This window comes from Dendrobates tinctorius, unplaced genomic scaffold (genome assembly GCF_039654945.1).
Source record: "Dendrobates tinctorius isolate UK_male_01 unplaced genomic scaffold, ASM3965494v1 ptg000264l, whole genome shotgun sequence".
NCBI classification, from domain to species: domain Eukaryota; kingdom Metazoa; phylum Chordata; class Amphibia; order Anura; family Dendrobatidae; genus Dendrobates; species Dendrobates tinctorius.
In genome coordinates, this window is record NW_027361931.1 from 410,712 (window position 1) to 426,997 (window position 16,286).

Genomic DNA, 16,286 nt, shown 5'->3' on the forward strand with positions numbered 1-16,286 from the left:
CCTCTTCCTCTCTTCGCTCTCACTCTCTTGCCTTTCTTTCTCTGTTTTCTTTTTTCTCTCTCTCTGTCCTTTCTTTCTTTTCCTCAGTACCAGCCACTGTGCCCAGAATGCCAGCCACTGTGCCTTCAGTACCAGTGTGTGATCAGCAATGCTAAATGGGTGCGGTTGGGGCATGGATATGGGTATATCTAATTGTGAAATGGGTGCGGTTGGGGCATGGATATGGGTGTATCTAATTGTGAAATGGGTGCGGTTGGGGCATGGCCTAAAATTTGCTGCAGCGCGCTATGCACGCCGTAACCTTTGTCCCTCTTTCCCTTCAAAAGTTGGGAGGTATGCAGTTGTACTTTATATGAGGGCAGCTCATCTATATAGAAGTTGTAGGTGCCTGTGGCCTGTATATAGGATAGTATCCTCTGTATAAGGTGAGGCTTTATGTGTGGGAGTGGCCTCTGCATAGTGAGGTCTTCCTGTTGGCTCCTCACTTCAGCAGTCATTTCTCGTTCCAGGATCCTTCAGGGGCTTCTTCTTTTATCTCGGGAGGAGCTGTTTCCCTGGCACCAGAGCATCCGTCCGAGCGTCTGTGCCCTGACCACACACTGCAGTGAGAAGGAGGTGGGAATGACACATAGTGTTGTGTAGTACAAGGCCCGGGCTCATGGAGGCGCTGCACCTTTTTTACATGGGTATGTGTAGCATTAACCTTTTCCTTCCCTCATGTCACTCTACAGCTTGTCCAGGAGGTGACACACTTCCTCCACAGTTTGGCATCGCTCAATAAGGATTGTGCCACTCTTATGTGCTGCCTGAACGCTGGGGAGGCTCTGAAGATGGTGATGGAAAGACATGGCTCCAACTTCCAGGTGGCAGCAGATCTACGAACCCTTCTGAAGAGCTATGAGGAGCCAGCCAGGGTTTCCAAGATGATATCCAGCAGTGTCTTGACATCCTGCCTCCAGGTGAGGATCAGTGACCTGTGCAATATGGTGACTACCTCACTGCTCAATGTGCCTGCATGTGACACAGTGACCAGACCTGCCCTCCTCACAAGGAATAGCAACTGGCTGAGGATCTGCCCCTGCTGGGCCCTTCAGCTGAGTCCGCCGTGTTTGCCCCATATGCCAGGTCCTCAATGTTGTTAGCAGTAACTGTTTTTCTTCTTCAATCAGATGATTTTGGAGCAGATCGATGATCAGCGGTGCCGTCATCAGCAGATCAGAGTCCCATTCTTCGCAGTGTTTCTGAGATCACTTGGCCATGGTGAGTTCTGATCCATGTGGTCTTGTTTATAGATCACCACTGGTCATTGTCCTTTAACATGAAAGGCCTGCCTTGATTACAAAAGCATGAAAGTGAGTGCAGCATCAGTAGGATATCACTGAAGGCTTCCATATCAGGAGTAAACTGCACAGTCCATCAAAACCCGAGAGATCGGCCAGCTAGTTCCTTTTTCATACTGATTCCGATTTTGTGCCTGCACTGGGGCTTGTTTTGTTCCAGTAAGTGTTTCTTCACACCCACTGAGGACACTTGGGGGTACACGGCCTGCAGTGAGCACACTGGGGGTACGCGGCCTACACTGATGATCCTTGGGGGTACTTGGTCTGCGCTGTAGACACTTGGGGGTTACAAGGCCTGCACTTAGGACACTTGGGGATTCAGGGCGTACACTGAGGACACTTGCAGGTACGGGCCCTCACTGAGGACGCTTGGGGTGCGGGGCCTGTACTGAGGACATTAGGAGGTGCTGGGCCTACACTGAGGACACTTGGGGGTTCGGGGCCTATACTGAAGACACTTGGAGTTGTGGTGCCTACAATGAGGACACTTGGGGGTATGTGGTCTACACTGAGGACTGAGGACACTTGGGGGTGCGGGGCCTGCACTGAAGACATTAGGAGGTGCGGGGCCTACACGGAGGACACTTGGGGTATGGGGCCTACACGGAGGACACTTGGGGGTACGGTGCCTACACTGAGGACACTTGGAGGTACGGGGTCTGCACTGAGGACACTTGGGGGTACGGGGCCTACACTGAAGACACTTGGGGTACAGGTGCCTACACTGAGGACACTTGGGGGTATGGAGCCTACACTGAGGACACTTGGGGGTATGGAGCCTAGCTACACTGAGGACCTTGGAGGTATGGGACCTACACTGAGGACACTTGGGGTGTCAGGCCTTCACTGACACTGAAGATACTTAGGGGTATGGGGCCTACACTGAGGACACTTGGGGGTATGGAGCCTACACTGAGTACCTAGGGGGTACAGGACCTACACTGAGGACACTTGGGGGTATGGGGCCTACACTGAGGACACTTGGGGGTATGGAACCTACATTGAGGATCTTGGGGGTACGGAACCTGCATTGTGGACACTTGGGGGTGAGGGGCCTACACTGAGGGCACTTGGGGGTTCGGGGCCTGCACTTAGGACACTTGGGGGTTCAGGGCATACACTGAGGACACTTGCGGGTACGGGCCCTCACTGAGGACGCTTGGGGTGCGGGGCCTGCACTGAGTACACTTGGGGGTTCGGAGCCTACACTGAGGACACTTGGAGGTGCGGGGCCTGTACTGAGGACACTTGGGGGTTCGAGGCCTATACTGAGGACACTTGGAGGTACGGGGCCTACTCTGAGGACACTTGGGGATATGGGGCCTACACTGACGACCCTTGGGGGTATGTGGTCTACACTGAGGATACTTGGAAGTGCAGGGCCTGCACTAAGGACATTAGGAGGTGCTAGGCCTAAACTGAGGACACTTGGGGGGTTCGGGGCCTGTACTGAGGACACTTGGAGGTGTGGGGCCTACAATAAGGACACCTGGGGTATGTGGTCTACACTGAGGACACTTGGAGGTGTTGGGTCTGCATTGAGGACACTTGTAGGTGTGGGGCCTACAATGAGGACACTTGGGGGTATATGGTCTACACTGAGGACACTTGGGGGTGCGGGGCCTGTACTGAGGACACTTGGAGGTGTGGGACCTACAATAAGGACACCTGGGGTATGTGGTCTACACTGAGGACACTTGGAGGTGTTTGGTCTGCATTGAGGACACTTGTAGGTGTGGGGCCTACAATGAGGACACTTGGGGGTATATGGTCTACACTGAGGACACTTGGGGGTGCGGGGCCTGCACTGAAGACATTAGGAGGTGCGGGGCCTACACGGAGGACTCTTGGGGGTATGGGGCCTACACGGAGGACACTTGGGGGTACGGGGCCTACACTGAGGACACTTGGAGGTACGGGGTCTGCACTGAGGACACTTGGGGGTACGGGGCCTACACTGAAGACACTTGGGGTACAGGTGCCTACACTGAGGACACTTGGGGGTATGGGGCCTACACTGAGGACACTTGGGGGTACGGGGCCTACACTGAGGACTCTTGGAGGTACGGGGTCTGCACTGAGGACACTTGGGGGTACGGGGCCTACACTTAGGACACTTGGGGGTACGTGGCCTACACTGAGGACACTTGGAGTTACTGGGTCTGCACTGAGGACACTTGGGGGTACGGGGCCTTCACTGAAGACACTTGGGGTACAGGGGCCTACACTGAGGACACTTGGGGTACAGGGGCCTACACTGAGGACACATGGGAGTACGTGGCCTACACTGAGGACACTTGGAGGTACGGGGGCCTGTACTGAGGACACTTGGGGGTACTGGGGCCTACACTGAGGAAACTTGGGGGTACGGGGCCTGCACTGAGGACATTTGGGGGTATGTGGCCTACACTGAGGATACTTGGAGGTGCGGGGCATGCACTGAGGACGCTTGGGGGTACGTGGCCTACACTGAGGACACTTGAGGGTATGGAGCTTACACTGAGGACACTTGGTGGTACGCAGCCTACACTGAGGACACTTGGGGGTACGCGACCTACACTGAGGGCACTTGGAGATGTTTGGCTTGCACTGAGGACCCTTGGTGGTAAGGGGCCTACACTGAGGACACTTGGGGGTAAAGGGGCCTACACTGAGGACACTTGGGGGTACAGGGGACTACACTGAGGACACATGGGGGTACGCGGCCTACACTGAGGACACTTGGGGGTACGTGGCCTACAATGAGGACACTTGGAGATGCCTGGCATGCACTGAGGACTCTTGGCGATAAGGGGCCTACTGAGGACACTTGGGGTTGCAGGGGCCTACACTGACGACACTTGGGGTTACAGGGGCCTACACTGAGGACACTTGGGGGTACAGGGGCCTACACTGAGGACACTTGGGGGTACAGGGGCCTACACTGAGGACACTTGGGGGTACAGGGGCCTACACTGAGGACACTTGGGGGTACAGGGGCCTACACTGAGGACACTTTGGGGGGGTATGGCGCTTACACTGAGGACACTTGGGGATATGGAGCCTACACTGAGGACACTTGGGGGTAAGCGGCCTATACTGAGGACACTTTGGGTTATGGGGTCGGACAGGAGCAGGACAGAGGCCCGAAGCTCCTCCTCATCTGTCTACCACCTACCCGTCCCTCCACATTGTTGCACCGCCCTACATCTACTCCTCATCTCTGTCTACCACCTACCCATCCTCTCCACAGTGCTGCACCATCTTACATTCCTACGCATCTCTGTCTACCACCTACCTGTCCTCTCCACAGTGCTGCACCTCCTTACATCTCCTCATCTGTCTACCACCTACCCATCCTCTCCACAGTGCTTGCGTTAGGTGCGCAGCGCAGGGCCACCGCTAAGCTCCGCCCCTGGCCACGCCTCCTCCGGTCAGCTCCTCCTTTGGGTGCCTGACGCTGCATGCGACTGGCGTACCCTATATTTAGCGTTGGGTATGCTGGCCGTGCGCTGGTATGATTTTCCAGCGCGTGCGCCCTTTTGGCGCTGCACCCAGCGCACAAAAATGCAACACAAATTACATCTCCTCCTCATCTATCACCCTACCCATCCTCTCTACAGTGCTGCATCGCCCTACATCTGTTTTTCATCTCTTTCTACCACTCTACATGTCCTCTTCACATCTCCACACTGCTGCGCCACCCTTCATCCCCTCATCTGCCTACCACTAACCTGTTCTCTCCACAAGGCTGCACCGCCCCACATCTCCTCCTCATCTGTCTACTACCCTACCCATCCTCTCCACAGTGCTGAACCGCCTCCTCCTCATCTCTGTCTACCAACCTCCCCATGCTCTTCACAGTACTGCACTGCCTTACATCTCCTCCTCATCTGTCTACCACCCTACATTTCTTGTCCACAGTGCAGCACCACCTATATCTCATCCTCATCTTTGTCTACCATCCTACCTGTCCTCTTCTCTGTGCTGCACCACCTGCATCTCCTCCTGTCTATCACCCTACCTGTCTGCCCTACATCTCCTTTATTTCAGTCTTCAACCCTCTCCACAGTGATGCCCCCCTACATTCCTACGCATCTGTTTACCAACCTAACTATCCTCTCCATAGTGCTGCACCTCCCTCCTCCTCATATCTGTCTATCACCTAACCGTTCTCCCCACTGTGCCGCACTGCCCTCTATCTCCTCCTTCATCCCTTTCTACTACCCTACCCATTCTCTCCACAGAACTGTACCATCCTACCTCTCCTCCTCAACTCTGACTACCACCTATCCGTTTTCTCCACAGTGCTGCACTATGCTGGATCTCCTCATCTCTGTCTACCATCCTGCACGTCCTCTCCATAGTGCAGTTCCACTCTACATCTTGTGCATACATACAACCTTTTATAATACATATTTATCGATATTTGTGGAGACACGGGTGGTCAGCGTGTGCCCTGGACTGCCAACCGAAACCAGGGATCATCCTCTCGAAAGCCCGCTCTCCTTTTACTGTGTCTACCACCTACCCGTCCTCTCTACAGTGCTGCACCGCCCTACATCTCCTCTTCATCTATGTGTACCACTCTACCTGTCCTCTCCACAGTGCTGCACCGCCCTATATCTCCTCATCTCTGTTTACCACCCTATCTGTCCTCTCCACAGTGCTGCACCGCCCTACATCTCCTTCTAATCTCTGTCTATCTTTTACCCATCCTCTCCATAGTCCTGCACCATCCTACATCTCCTTCTCATCTCTGTCTACCACCTACTCGTTCTCTCCACAGTGCTGCACCGCCCTACATCTCCTTATCTGTCCACCACCTACCCATCCTCTTCAGTGCTGCACCGCCCTACATCTCCTCTTCATCTGTCTACCACCTACCTGTCCTCTCCACAGTGCTGCACTGCCCTACATCTCCTCTTCATCTGTCTACCACCTACCCATCCTCTTCAGTGCTGCACCGCCCTACATCTCCTCTTCATCTGTCTACCACCTACCTGTCCTCTCCACAGTGCTGCACTGCCCTACATGTCCTCCTCATTGCTGTCCACTACCTACCCGTCCTTTCCACAGTGCTGCACCACCTTACATCTCCTCCTTATCTGTCTACCACCTACCAGTCCTCTCCACAGTGCTGCACCGCCCTACATCTCCTCCTCATCTCTGTCTACCACCTACCCATCCTCTCTAGTGCTGCACTGCCCTACATCTCCTCATCTGTCCACCACCTACCCATCCTCTTCAGTGCTGCACCATCCTACATCTCCTCATCTCTGTCTACCACCTACCCATCCTCTACACAGTGCTGCACCGCCCTACATCTCCTCATCTGTCCACCACCTACCCATCCTCTTCAGTGCTGCACCGCCCTACATCTCATCTGTCCACCACCTACCCTTCCTCTCCACAGTGCTGCACCGTCCTGACTATAAGGATGTGATAAGGAGTTTTCAGTGCACTTATTCTCTGCAGCCGGTGGCTGTATGTCATTAACCACCTTGTTTACGATCTCTTAGTGACTTTTTTGTCCCTCTGTATTGATTTTAAATGTTTTTAAACAATTGTGTGCTCTTTCTTGATGCTTTTTTGCAAATAATAAAATTATTTTATATTTAGCTTTGTGATTTAGCCCTTTTTGCGTGGTGATCCCACACATATGCATAGTCTTTCTTCTTGTAATGTCTTATGGTCTACTTTTACTTGCATGTGGTGATCCCCGTGGTGTGATTTTCAGAATATTAGCTGTATGGTGCCTGCTTATTGTACTTTCTAAAACATCTCCTCATCTGTCCACCACCTACCCATCCTCTTCAGTGCTGCACCACCCTACATAGTCTCCTGATTTCTGTCTACCACCAACCCATCCTGTCCTACATCTCCTCCTCATCTGTCTACCACCTACCCATCCTCTCCACAGTGCTGCACCGTCCTACATCTCATCGCTGTCTACCACCTACCCATCTTCTCCTCTGTGCTGCACCGCCCAACATCTCCTCTTCATCTGTCTACCGCCTACCCGTCCTCTCCACAGTGCTGCACCACCCTACATCTCATCGCTGTCTACCACCTACCCGTCTTCTCCTCAGTGCTGCACCGGCCTACATCTCCTCCTCATCTGTCTACCACCTACCAGTCCTCTCCACAGTGCTGCACCGCCCTACATTGCCTCTTCATTTCTGTCTCCCACCAACCCATCCTCTCCTCAGTGCTGCACCACCCTACATCTCCTCATTATCTCTGTCTACCACCTAGCCATCCTCTACGCAGTGCTGCACTGTCCTACATCTCCGCATTATCTCTGTCTACCATCTACCCATCCTCTACTCAGTGCTGCACCGTCCTACATCTCCTCATTATCTCTGTCTACTAACTACCCATCCTCTACACAGTGGTGCACTGCCCTTCATCTCCTCCTCATCTGGCTACCACCTACCCGTCTTCTCTAGAGTGCTGCACTGCCCTACATCTCCTCCTCATCTCTGTCTACCGCCTACCCGTCTTCTCTACAGTGCTGCACCACCCTACATCTCCTCATTCCTGTCTACCATCTACCTGTCCTCTCCACAGTGCTGCACCACCCTACATCTCCTCCTCATCTGTCTACCACCTACCCATCCTCTACACAGTGCTGCACCACCCTACATCTCATCACTGTCTACCACCAACCCGTCCTTTCCACAGTGCTGCACCACCCTACATCTCCTCATCTGTCTACCACCTACCAGTCCTCTCCACAGTGCTGCACTGCCCTACATTGCCTCCTCATTTCTGTCTACCACCAACCCATCCTCTCCTCCGTGCTGCATCACCCTACATCTCCTCCTCCTCCGTCTACCACCTACCCATCCTCTACACGGTGCTGCACCGTCCTACATCTCCTCATTATATCTGTCTACCACCTAGCCATGCTCTACGCAGTGCTGCACTGTCCTACATCTCCTCATTATCTCTGTCTACCACCTAGCCATCCTCTACGCAGTGCTGCACTGTCCTACATCTCCTCATTATCTCTGTCTACCACCTAGCCATCCTCTACGCAGTGCTGCACTGTCCTACATCTCCTCATTATCTCTGTCTACCACCTAGCCATCCTCTACTCAGTGCTGCTCCGTCCTACATCTCCTCATTATCACAGTCTACCACCTACCCATCCTCTACTCAGTGCTGCTCCGTCCTACATCTCCTCATTATCTCTGTCTACTAACTACCCGTCCTCTACACAGTGGTGCACTGCCCTACATCTCCTCCTCATCTGACTAAAACCTACCTGTCTTCTCTACAGTGCTGCACTGCCCTACATCTCCTCCTCATCTCTGTCTACCGCCTACCCGTCTTCTCTACAGTGCTACACTGCCCTACATCTCCTCCTCATCTCTGTCTACCGCCTACCCATCTTCTCTACAGTGCTGCACCGCCCTACATCTCCTCCTCATCTCTGTCTACCGCTTACCCGTCTTCTCTACAGTGCTGCACCACCCTACATCTCCTCCTCATCTGTCTACCGCCTACCCGTCCTCTCCACAGTGCTGCACATTCCTACAGCTCCTCCTCATCTGTCTACCACCTACCCATCCTCTCCACAGTGCTTTACCACCCTACATCTCCTCCTCTTCTCTGGCTACCACCTACCCGCCTTCTTTACAGTGCTGCACCACCCTACATCTCCTCATCATCTGTCTACCACCAACCCGTCCTCTCCACAGTGCTGCAACACCCTACATCTCCTCATGATCTGTCTACCACCAACCCATCCTCTCCATAGTGCTGCACCACCCTACATCTCATCATGTCTACCACCAACCCGTCCTCTCCACAGTGCTGCACCACCCTACATCTCCTCATCACCTGTCTACCACCAACCCATCCTCTCCACAGTGCTGCACCACCCTACATCTCCTCATCATCTGTCTACCACCAACCCGTCCTCTCCACAGTGCTGCACCACCCTACATCTCATCATCTGTCTTCCACCAACCCGTCCTCTCCACAGTGCTGCACCACCCTACATCTCCTCATCATCTGTCTACCACCAACCCGTCCTCTCCACAGTGCTGCACCACCCTACATCTCATCACTGTCTACCACCAACCCGTCCTCTCCACAGTGCTGCACCACCCTACATCTCATCATCTGTCTACCACCAACCCGTCCTCTCCACAGTGCTGCACCACCCTACATCTCCTCCTCCTCATCTGTCTTCCAGCCTCGTAGGGATGCGCTGCTGACAATACATTTGCTGTATTGAGACATAACAACTTTATTTCCCACCATTGCCCCAATTAGATTTTTTTTTCCCTATAGGAGGACCACATAAAATCTCTGGAGTGTTTTGTATAAAGTCGATCATTTGTTCCTGTGAGTGTAATGGCAGCTTTAGGGCGACCTTCTCCGTGTACTGAGCCTGGCAGTCCTGACGGTCCTCCACCATTCCTCGGGAGGACCCTTTCTATCATGCTACTTCTCAGTGTCCATAGTTTTAACTCCTAAGAACATACAGTATGTTTTGTAGCAGCATTTCTGTCTGTTTTGCTCAGTTGCTGTTTCCTCATCAGTTTCCCCCTCACATCCATGGGTGACTGCAGAGCTACGTGTCCTGCCCTATTTATTACAAAGGATGGCAGCGCCGTAGAATCCCAGCAGCTCTTTATGTAGTGTCCCCCTGGACCCCTCATAGGTTGTAAGCTCTTGTGAAGGGTCCATTATTCATTACTGTTTGTCTGCAGTCTGTGCTGCACTATGTTACTGCAGAGCAGAACTCCTCCTTCCCCAGAAGCTACACTAAATTATCTGCACCTGCAGAGTCCTGGGCTGGGCAGAAAGAAGACAAATGTTGGGGGAAGATGGAAGTGTCCTCAAACCCACATCGTGCCAACAAACTAGCGGACGGGAACCCCAAGTCGTACTGGGAATCGAGTGGGAGCACCGGCTCCCATTATATCAACATCTTCATGCACCGCGGAGTGGTGATCCGGTGAGATGTGGCGCTGGGCGTGGGGCAGGGACCTGCACTCTGGATACATTTATATAACACAGGTCTGTACGCCCCCTGCAGGCAGCTGCTGATGGTCGTGGCCAGTGAGGACTCCAGTTACATGCCGGCCCGGGTGCTCGTTATGGGTGGAGAGAACGCGACCAATATCAGCACGGAGCTGAACGCGGTCAGTCATGTCCACACAATATGGCGTCTCTGACCGCGGACACCCCAGATCTATATCGTGGCAGTTGTCAGTGTCGTCCATATTGCTGTACTGGGGGATGCCCCTGGGGTCTGAGGTCATCATTGCTTTCTGTTCGTGTTCTGTTATTTTCCTATCTGTTCATGATCAGGTGAACATCTCCAGTTCCACCTCCCGCGTCGTGCTCCTGGAAAACGCCACACGTTTCTGGCCGGTGGTTCAGGTGAAGATCAAGCGGTGTCAGCAGGTAATGTGCAACCCCGGAGCTGCAGTGTTAGCGTGCTGCTGTGTTGGCGTGGGGCTGCTGCTGGCGTGGGACTGCTGCTGTGCTGGCGTGGGTCTGTGTTGGCGTGGGGCTGCTGTTGTGCTGGTGTGGGGCTGCTGCTGTGCTGGTGTGGGGCTGCTGCTGGCGTGGGACTGCTGCTGTGCTGGCGTGGGGCTGTGTTGGCGTGGGGCTGCTGTTGTGCTGGTGTGGGGCTGCTGCTGTGCTGGCGTGGGGCTGCTGCTGTGCTGGCGTGGGGCTGCTGCTGTGTTGGCGTGGGGCTGTGTTGGCATGGGGCTGCTGCTGCATTGGCGTGGGGCTGCTGCTGCTGCGTTGGCGTGGGGCTGCTGCTGCGTTGGCGTGGGGCTGCTGCTCTGCTGGCATGGGGCTGCTGCTGTGTTTGCGTGGGGCTGCTGCTGTGTTAGCATGCTGCTGCGTTGGCGTGGGGCTGCTGCTGTGTTGGCATGCTGCTTCGTTGGCGTAGTGCTGCTGCTGCATTCAGCCTCACATCACGATCATGTAGTGCTGTCTTTCTGCAGGGTGGTATTGACACAAGGGTCCGCGGTCTGGAGGTTCTGGGGCCAAAGCCGATGTTCTGGCCAGTGTTTAAGGAACAGCTGTGTCGGAGAACGTTCCTCTTCTACACCAGCCGAGCTCACAGTTGGGGGCAGGAGATCTGTGAGAAGAAGGAGCGCTTACTGCAACTGTTCAGCAGGTAGCACCAGGTGGGAGCAGACGCCCTTTGCCCTGGTGGTTTCTCCTGTCACTGATTGGTCGTCTCGTTGCAGGTTGAACCGAGCTTTGTCACATGAGCAGGAGTTTGCAGATCGGTTCCTGCCGGACAATGAGGCTGCGCAGGCACTGGGCCGGACCTGTTGGGAGGCACTGATATCTCCTCTGGTGAGGAGCATCACAACCTCAGGTAAGAGCCTCCCGGACCCCTGTGTTCTGCTTACCTGCTAGGTGGTAGGTCACCTTGCAATTTTCTTACAGACTCCGGAGCTGTGAGCCCCCTCAGTTGGCTTCTTAACCGCTACCTGGAGAACATTCAGGGGGCGCGAAGACCCAAGGCCCAAACCTCAATCTTCAACTCTCGGGTCCGCAGGCTCACTCACCTCCTGGTCCATGTGGACACCAGCCCTCAGGACACTGCTGGATTGAAGCCCCCCAGTAAGACCAGTGAGTGACTTATCCATTCACCTGTCGGGAAGTAGGACGGGAGCCTGTGTTTTAGGTGGGGAGTGGTCTATGGTGTTACGTTTGCCTCTCTCCTCAGATGGGAAGAGTCGAGACACACTTAGTCCTCCTGTGAGACCCTCCGGTTCTGGATGGAGCAGTATGGCGGGAATTGCCCAGTGCTGGCAAGAGGTGGTCCGGAAGCAGGTAGAGGCTGCTCTGGAGTTGTGTGGGACGGACCCCTCCACTGTTATTGGGTGTAATTCCCATTATGTCCTCCAGGTGCAGCACTTTCTGGAGATGTACTGGAATAATGTGGATCTGGCTCCCCGGATCTGCTCCATGTACCGGGCTCTCAGACTCGCCATGGACGAGATGTTTGGGCAGCAGATGCGGTTCTTACTGTCTCTGCGCCACGGCTTCTGTGAAGGGTTGTTGCAGCTGTCGTTCCTGACTGCGCTACATGTGAGTCTGACTGTGGTGTGGCCCCCTCTGGTGTCTTGTGTGTGGTGTGGCCCCCGGATGTTGTGTGGTCCCCTGTAATATTTCAGATATTTGTATGTTGCAGGTGACGGAGCAGTTTGCTCGCTATATAGATCAGCTGGTAACTGCGATTCGTGCAGATTCTTCTGATCTCCGGGCCCTGGAACTGCTGCAGGAATTCTTGGACTTTATTCTTTTCTTGTCTGATCTGGAACTGGCCAATTCCTTTGAGCATTTTTACAGGTTTGTATATTCTCATGTTTCCTTGTGATGTTCTCTGTGCTGCTGTTCTGTATGATGCCGTCCTCTGTGCTGCTGTTCTGTATGATGCCGTCCTCTGTGGTGCTGCCGCCCTCTGTGCTGCTGTTCTATATGATGCCGTCCTCTATGCTGCTGTTCTGTATGATGCCATCTTCTGTGGTGCTGCCGCCCTCTGTGCTGCCGTTCTGTATGATGCCGCCCTCTGTGCTGCCGCCCTCTGTATGATGCTGTCCTCTGTGCTGCTGTTCTGTATGATGCCGTCCTCTGTGGTGCTGCCGCCCTCTATGCTGCTGTTCTGTATGATGCCGTCCTCTGTGCCACCGCCCTCTGTGCTGCTGTTCTATATGATGCCGTCCTCTGTGCCACCCCGTCCTCTGTGCTGCTGTTCTGTATGATGCCGTCCTCTATGCTGCTGTTCTGTATGATGCCGTCCTCTGTGGTGCTGCCGCCCTCTTTGCTGCTGTTCTGTATGATGCTGTCCTCTGTGCCACCGCCCTCTGTGCTGCTGTTCTATATGATGCCGTCCTCTATGCTGCTGTTCTGTATGATGCCATCTTCTGTGGTGCTGCCGCCCTCTATGCTGCTGTTCTGTATGATGCCGTCCTCTGTGGTGCTGCCGCCCTCTTTGCTGCTGTTCTGTATGATGCTGTCCTCTGTGCCACCGCCCTCTGTGCTGCTGTTCTATATGATGCCGTCCTCTATGCTGCTGTTCTGTATGATGCCATCTTCTGTGGTGCTGCCGCCCTCTATGCTGCTGTTCTGTATGATGCCGTCCTCTGTGCTGCTGTTCTGTATGATGCTCTCCTCTGTGCCGCCGCCCTCTGTGATGTTCTGTATGATGCCGCCCTCTGTGCTGCTGTTCTGTATGATGCCACCCTCTGTGCTGCTGTTCTGTATGATATTGTCCTCTGTGGTGCCGCCGCCCTCTGTACTGCATGATGCTGTCCTCTGTGCTGCTGTTTTGTATGATACTGTCCTCTGTGCCGCCCTCTGTACTGCATGATGCTGTCCTCTGTGCTGCTGTTTTGTATGATACTGTCCTCTGTGCCGCCGTCCTCTGTGCAATGCTGCCCTCTGTGCTGCTGTTCTGTATGATACTGTCCTCTGTGCCGCCGTCCTCTGTGCAATGCTGCCCTCTGTGCTGCTGTTCTGTATGATACTGTCCTCTGTGCCGCCGTCCTCTGTGCAGTGCTGCCCTCTGTGCTGCTGTTCTGTATGATGCTGCCCTCTGTGCCACCGCCCTCTGTGCTGCTGTTCTGTATGATGCCGCCCTCTGTGCTGCTGTTCTGTATGATGCCATCCTCTGTGCTGCTGTTCTGTATGATGCCATCCTCTGTGCTGCTGTTCTGTATGATGCCGCCCTCTGTGCTGCTGTTCTGTATGATGCCGCCCTCTGTGCCGCCGCCCTCTGTGCTGCTGTTTCCAGGCCCTGGTTCCCATGATGCTTTGTATTGCAGGCATTACCTGGCAGATCGGCTCCTTTCCCTCGGACCCTGCTGGCTGGAGAACACGGTGGTTGATCACATTGGAATTTGTTTCCCAAATCGATTCCCACAGCAGATGCTGAAAAACTTACAGGAGGGTAAAGATCTACTGCAAGAAGAACATTTGTACCGACTGCAGGAGCACGATAGAGAAGTTCTATCTGAGGAGAACGAGGAGGAGGAGGACGACGACCAGGAGGAGGAGATGGTGGTGAGGAAGAGATGGTAGTTATAAGGAGGAGAAAGAGAAGGTGGTGTAGGGGAAGGACCAGCAGGAAGATTATAGAGTGAAGAAGAGGACAAGGAAGAGGAGATCTTGGTTGGTAAGGCGGAGGATCAGGAAGAGAACACTTTGAGGAAGTGGTAGGCATGGATGATTACATGGTGATAAAGAAGAGGACCAGGAGAAGTACATGGTGCGAAGGAGATGGTGAGGAAGAGCAGGAGGACCAGTAGCAGAGGATGGACCAAAAATGGGGAGGAGGAGAAGGAAGGGGTAAAATGATGGTGGGGATGATGATTAGGAGATGGTGATGAGGTGAACCAGGAAGAGGAGATGGTGAGGGAAAGAGGGAATCGTGCAGATGAGGTAATGGTGATAAGAACCAGAAGGAGAATATGGTAGGTGAGGGGGTGAATTGATTGTGAAGAAGGAATGGTAAGTAGGAGGGGAAGGGGGATGGTAAGGTGCAGGACTGTTAAGAGGGGAAAGTGGTGTGGAAGAGAACGCCCAGGAGAAGGGTTGGGGAGGTGGGTGTTGATGAGGTTGAGAACCAAGAAGGAATGATGATGATGGTGATGAGGAGAAACCAGTAGGAGTAGATAGTGAGAGGAAGGGGAGATGGTCTGAAAAAGGGTGATGATGATGAGGGGGACCATAAGGAGATAGTGATTGGAAGGGAAGATGCTGAGGGGGATGACCAAGTGGAGCAGAAAGTGAGGAAAAAGGTTAATGCGATGATGAATGGGGGGATATTGTTTAGAAAATCCTGGTTAGGAGGAGATGTTTGAGGGTTGAGGAGGAGATGGTAAGGATTAGGTCCAGGAAGAGGAGATGATGAAGAGGGGAGGAAAGGATGGTGAGGAGGAGGAGGACCATTTGGAGTAGATGGTGAGGAGGAAGAGGTACTGTAGTTTGGAGGTGGTGAGGATACGTAACAATGGGAAGGAGGAGAAGATGGTGAGGGGAAGGGAGTGATGGGCAAGAAAAAAGGTGTTGGAAAGTTAGGGAACGTGAGGAAAAAAAACAGGAGGAGATAGTGAGGGAAAGTGGGCGAAGGTGGCAATGAAGGCTAGGAGGATGAGATGAGGAGGAGGAGGTATTTTGGACCATTAGGAGGAGGTGGTGAGAAAAAGAACCAGGACAAGTCAATGATGAAGAGAAAATGGTGAGGAGTAAGATCAGGAGGACAGATGGTGAGAGGTGAGGGGGTTGACAATGAGGATAGTAAGGAGGGCATGATGAAGGATGTGGTGGCGCTGATGAGGAGGAGGAGATCGTCATCGGTAGGAGTGAAGCTGAGAAGGAGATGGTGAATTGAAGTGGAAAATGCAGAACATAAGAAATGGTGAGGGGATGAAGAGGAGTATGAAATGATGTTGAGAAGGCGTGTGAAATGGTAAGATGGAGGAAATGGTGAGGAATATGGTAGAATGGTGAAGAGGAGGATCATGTGGAAGAAGGGGAAGCTGAAGAAGATGGTATAAGCTGAGAATGAGGACGACCAGGAGGAGATGGTGAGGGGAAATAGGACATGGTGAGAAAAAGGGACCATGAAGATTGGGGGTATCATCTATGATAATACTGCATTCTTCTCTATTTTACTTGCAATCACTCTACGAATGGGGCATCATCTATGATGGAGAAGTGTTCCTCTCTGTTGTAGTTGTGGTTATTCTGATTGGGAGCATCCCCTATGATAATGGTGGGGTTCTTCTCAGTTGTAGTTGTGATCGGGGGCCTCCTCTGATAATTGTTCTACTCAATTGTATTTATGCTCACTGTATCATCTGGAAAATCATTTATGTTAATGGTGGGTTCTTCTCAGTTGTTGTTGTGATCACTGTATGATCGGGGGGGGGGACAATTTATGATAATGGTGGGTTCTCTTCTCAGTTG

General features: G+C 53.3%; 1 protein-coding gene across 3 annotated transcripts in view; it reads left to right on the forward strand.

Annotated features, from left to right (window-relative positions):
* Positions 1-16,286, forward strand: part of CUL7 (cullin 7) — a 121,821-nt gene that overhangs the window by 102,452 nt on the left and 3,083 nt on the right. For 2 of the 3 annotated variants that reach the window (XM_073558973.1, XM_073558975.1), the window contains 13 exons: positions 510-615; positions 732-959; positions 1,170-1,260; positions 10,125-10,296; positions 10,378-10,483; positions 10,653-10,748; positions 11,303-11,478; positions 11,552-11,685; positions 11,757-11,942; positions 12,040-12,146; positions 12,222-12,404; positions 12,508-12,665; positions 14,141-14,378. In XM_073558973.1, coding sequence (XP_073415074.1) covers positions 510-615; positions 732-959; positions 1,170-1,260; positions 10,125-10,296; positions 10,378-10,483; positions 10,653-10,748; positions 11,303-11,478; positions 11,552-11,685; positions 11,757-11,942; positions 12,040-12,146; positions 12,222-12,404; positions 12,508-12,665; positions 14,141-14,378 — 1,981 coding nt within the window. The remainder of the gene's footprint in view (positions 1-509; positions 616-731; positions 960-1,169; positions 1,261-10,124; positions 10,297-10,377; positions 10,484-10,652; positions 10,749-11,302; positions 11,479-11,551; positions 11,686-11,756; positions 11,943-12,039; positions 12,147-12,221; positions 12,405-12,507; positions 12,666-14,140; positions 14,379-16,286) is intronic. The other variant, XM_073558974.1, reaches the window with a different exon arrangement.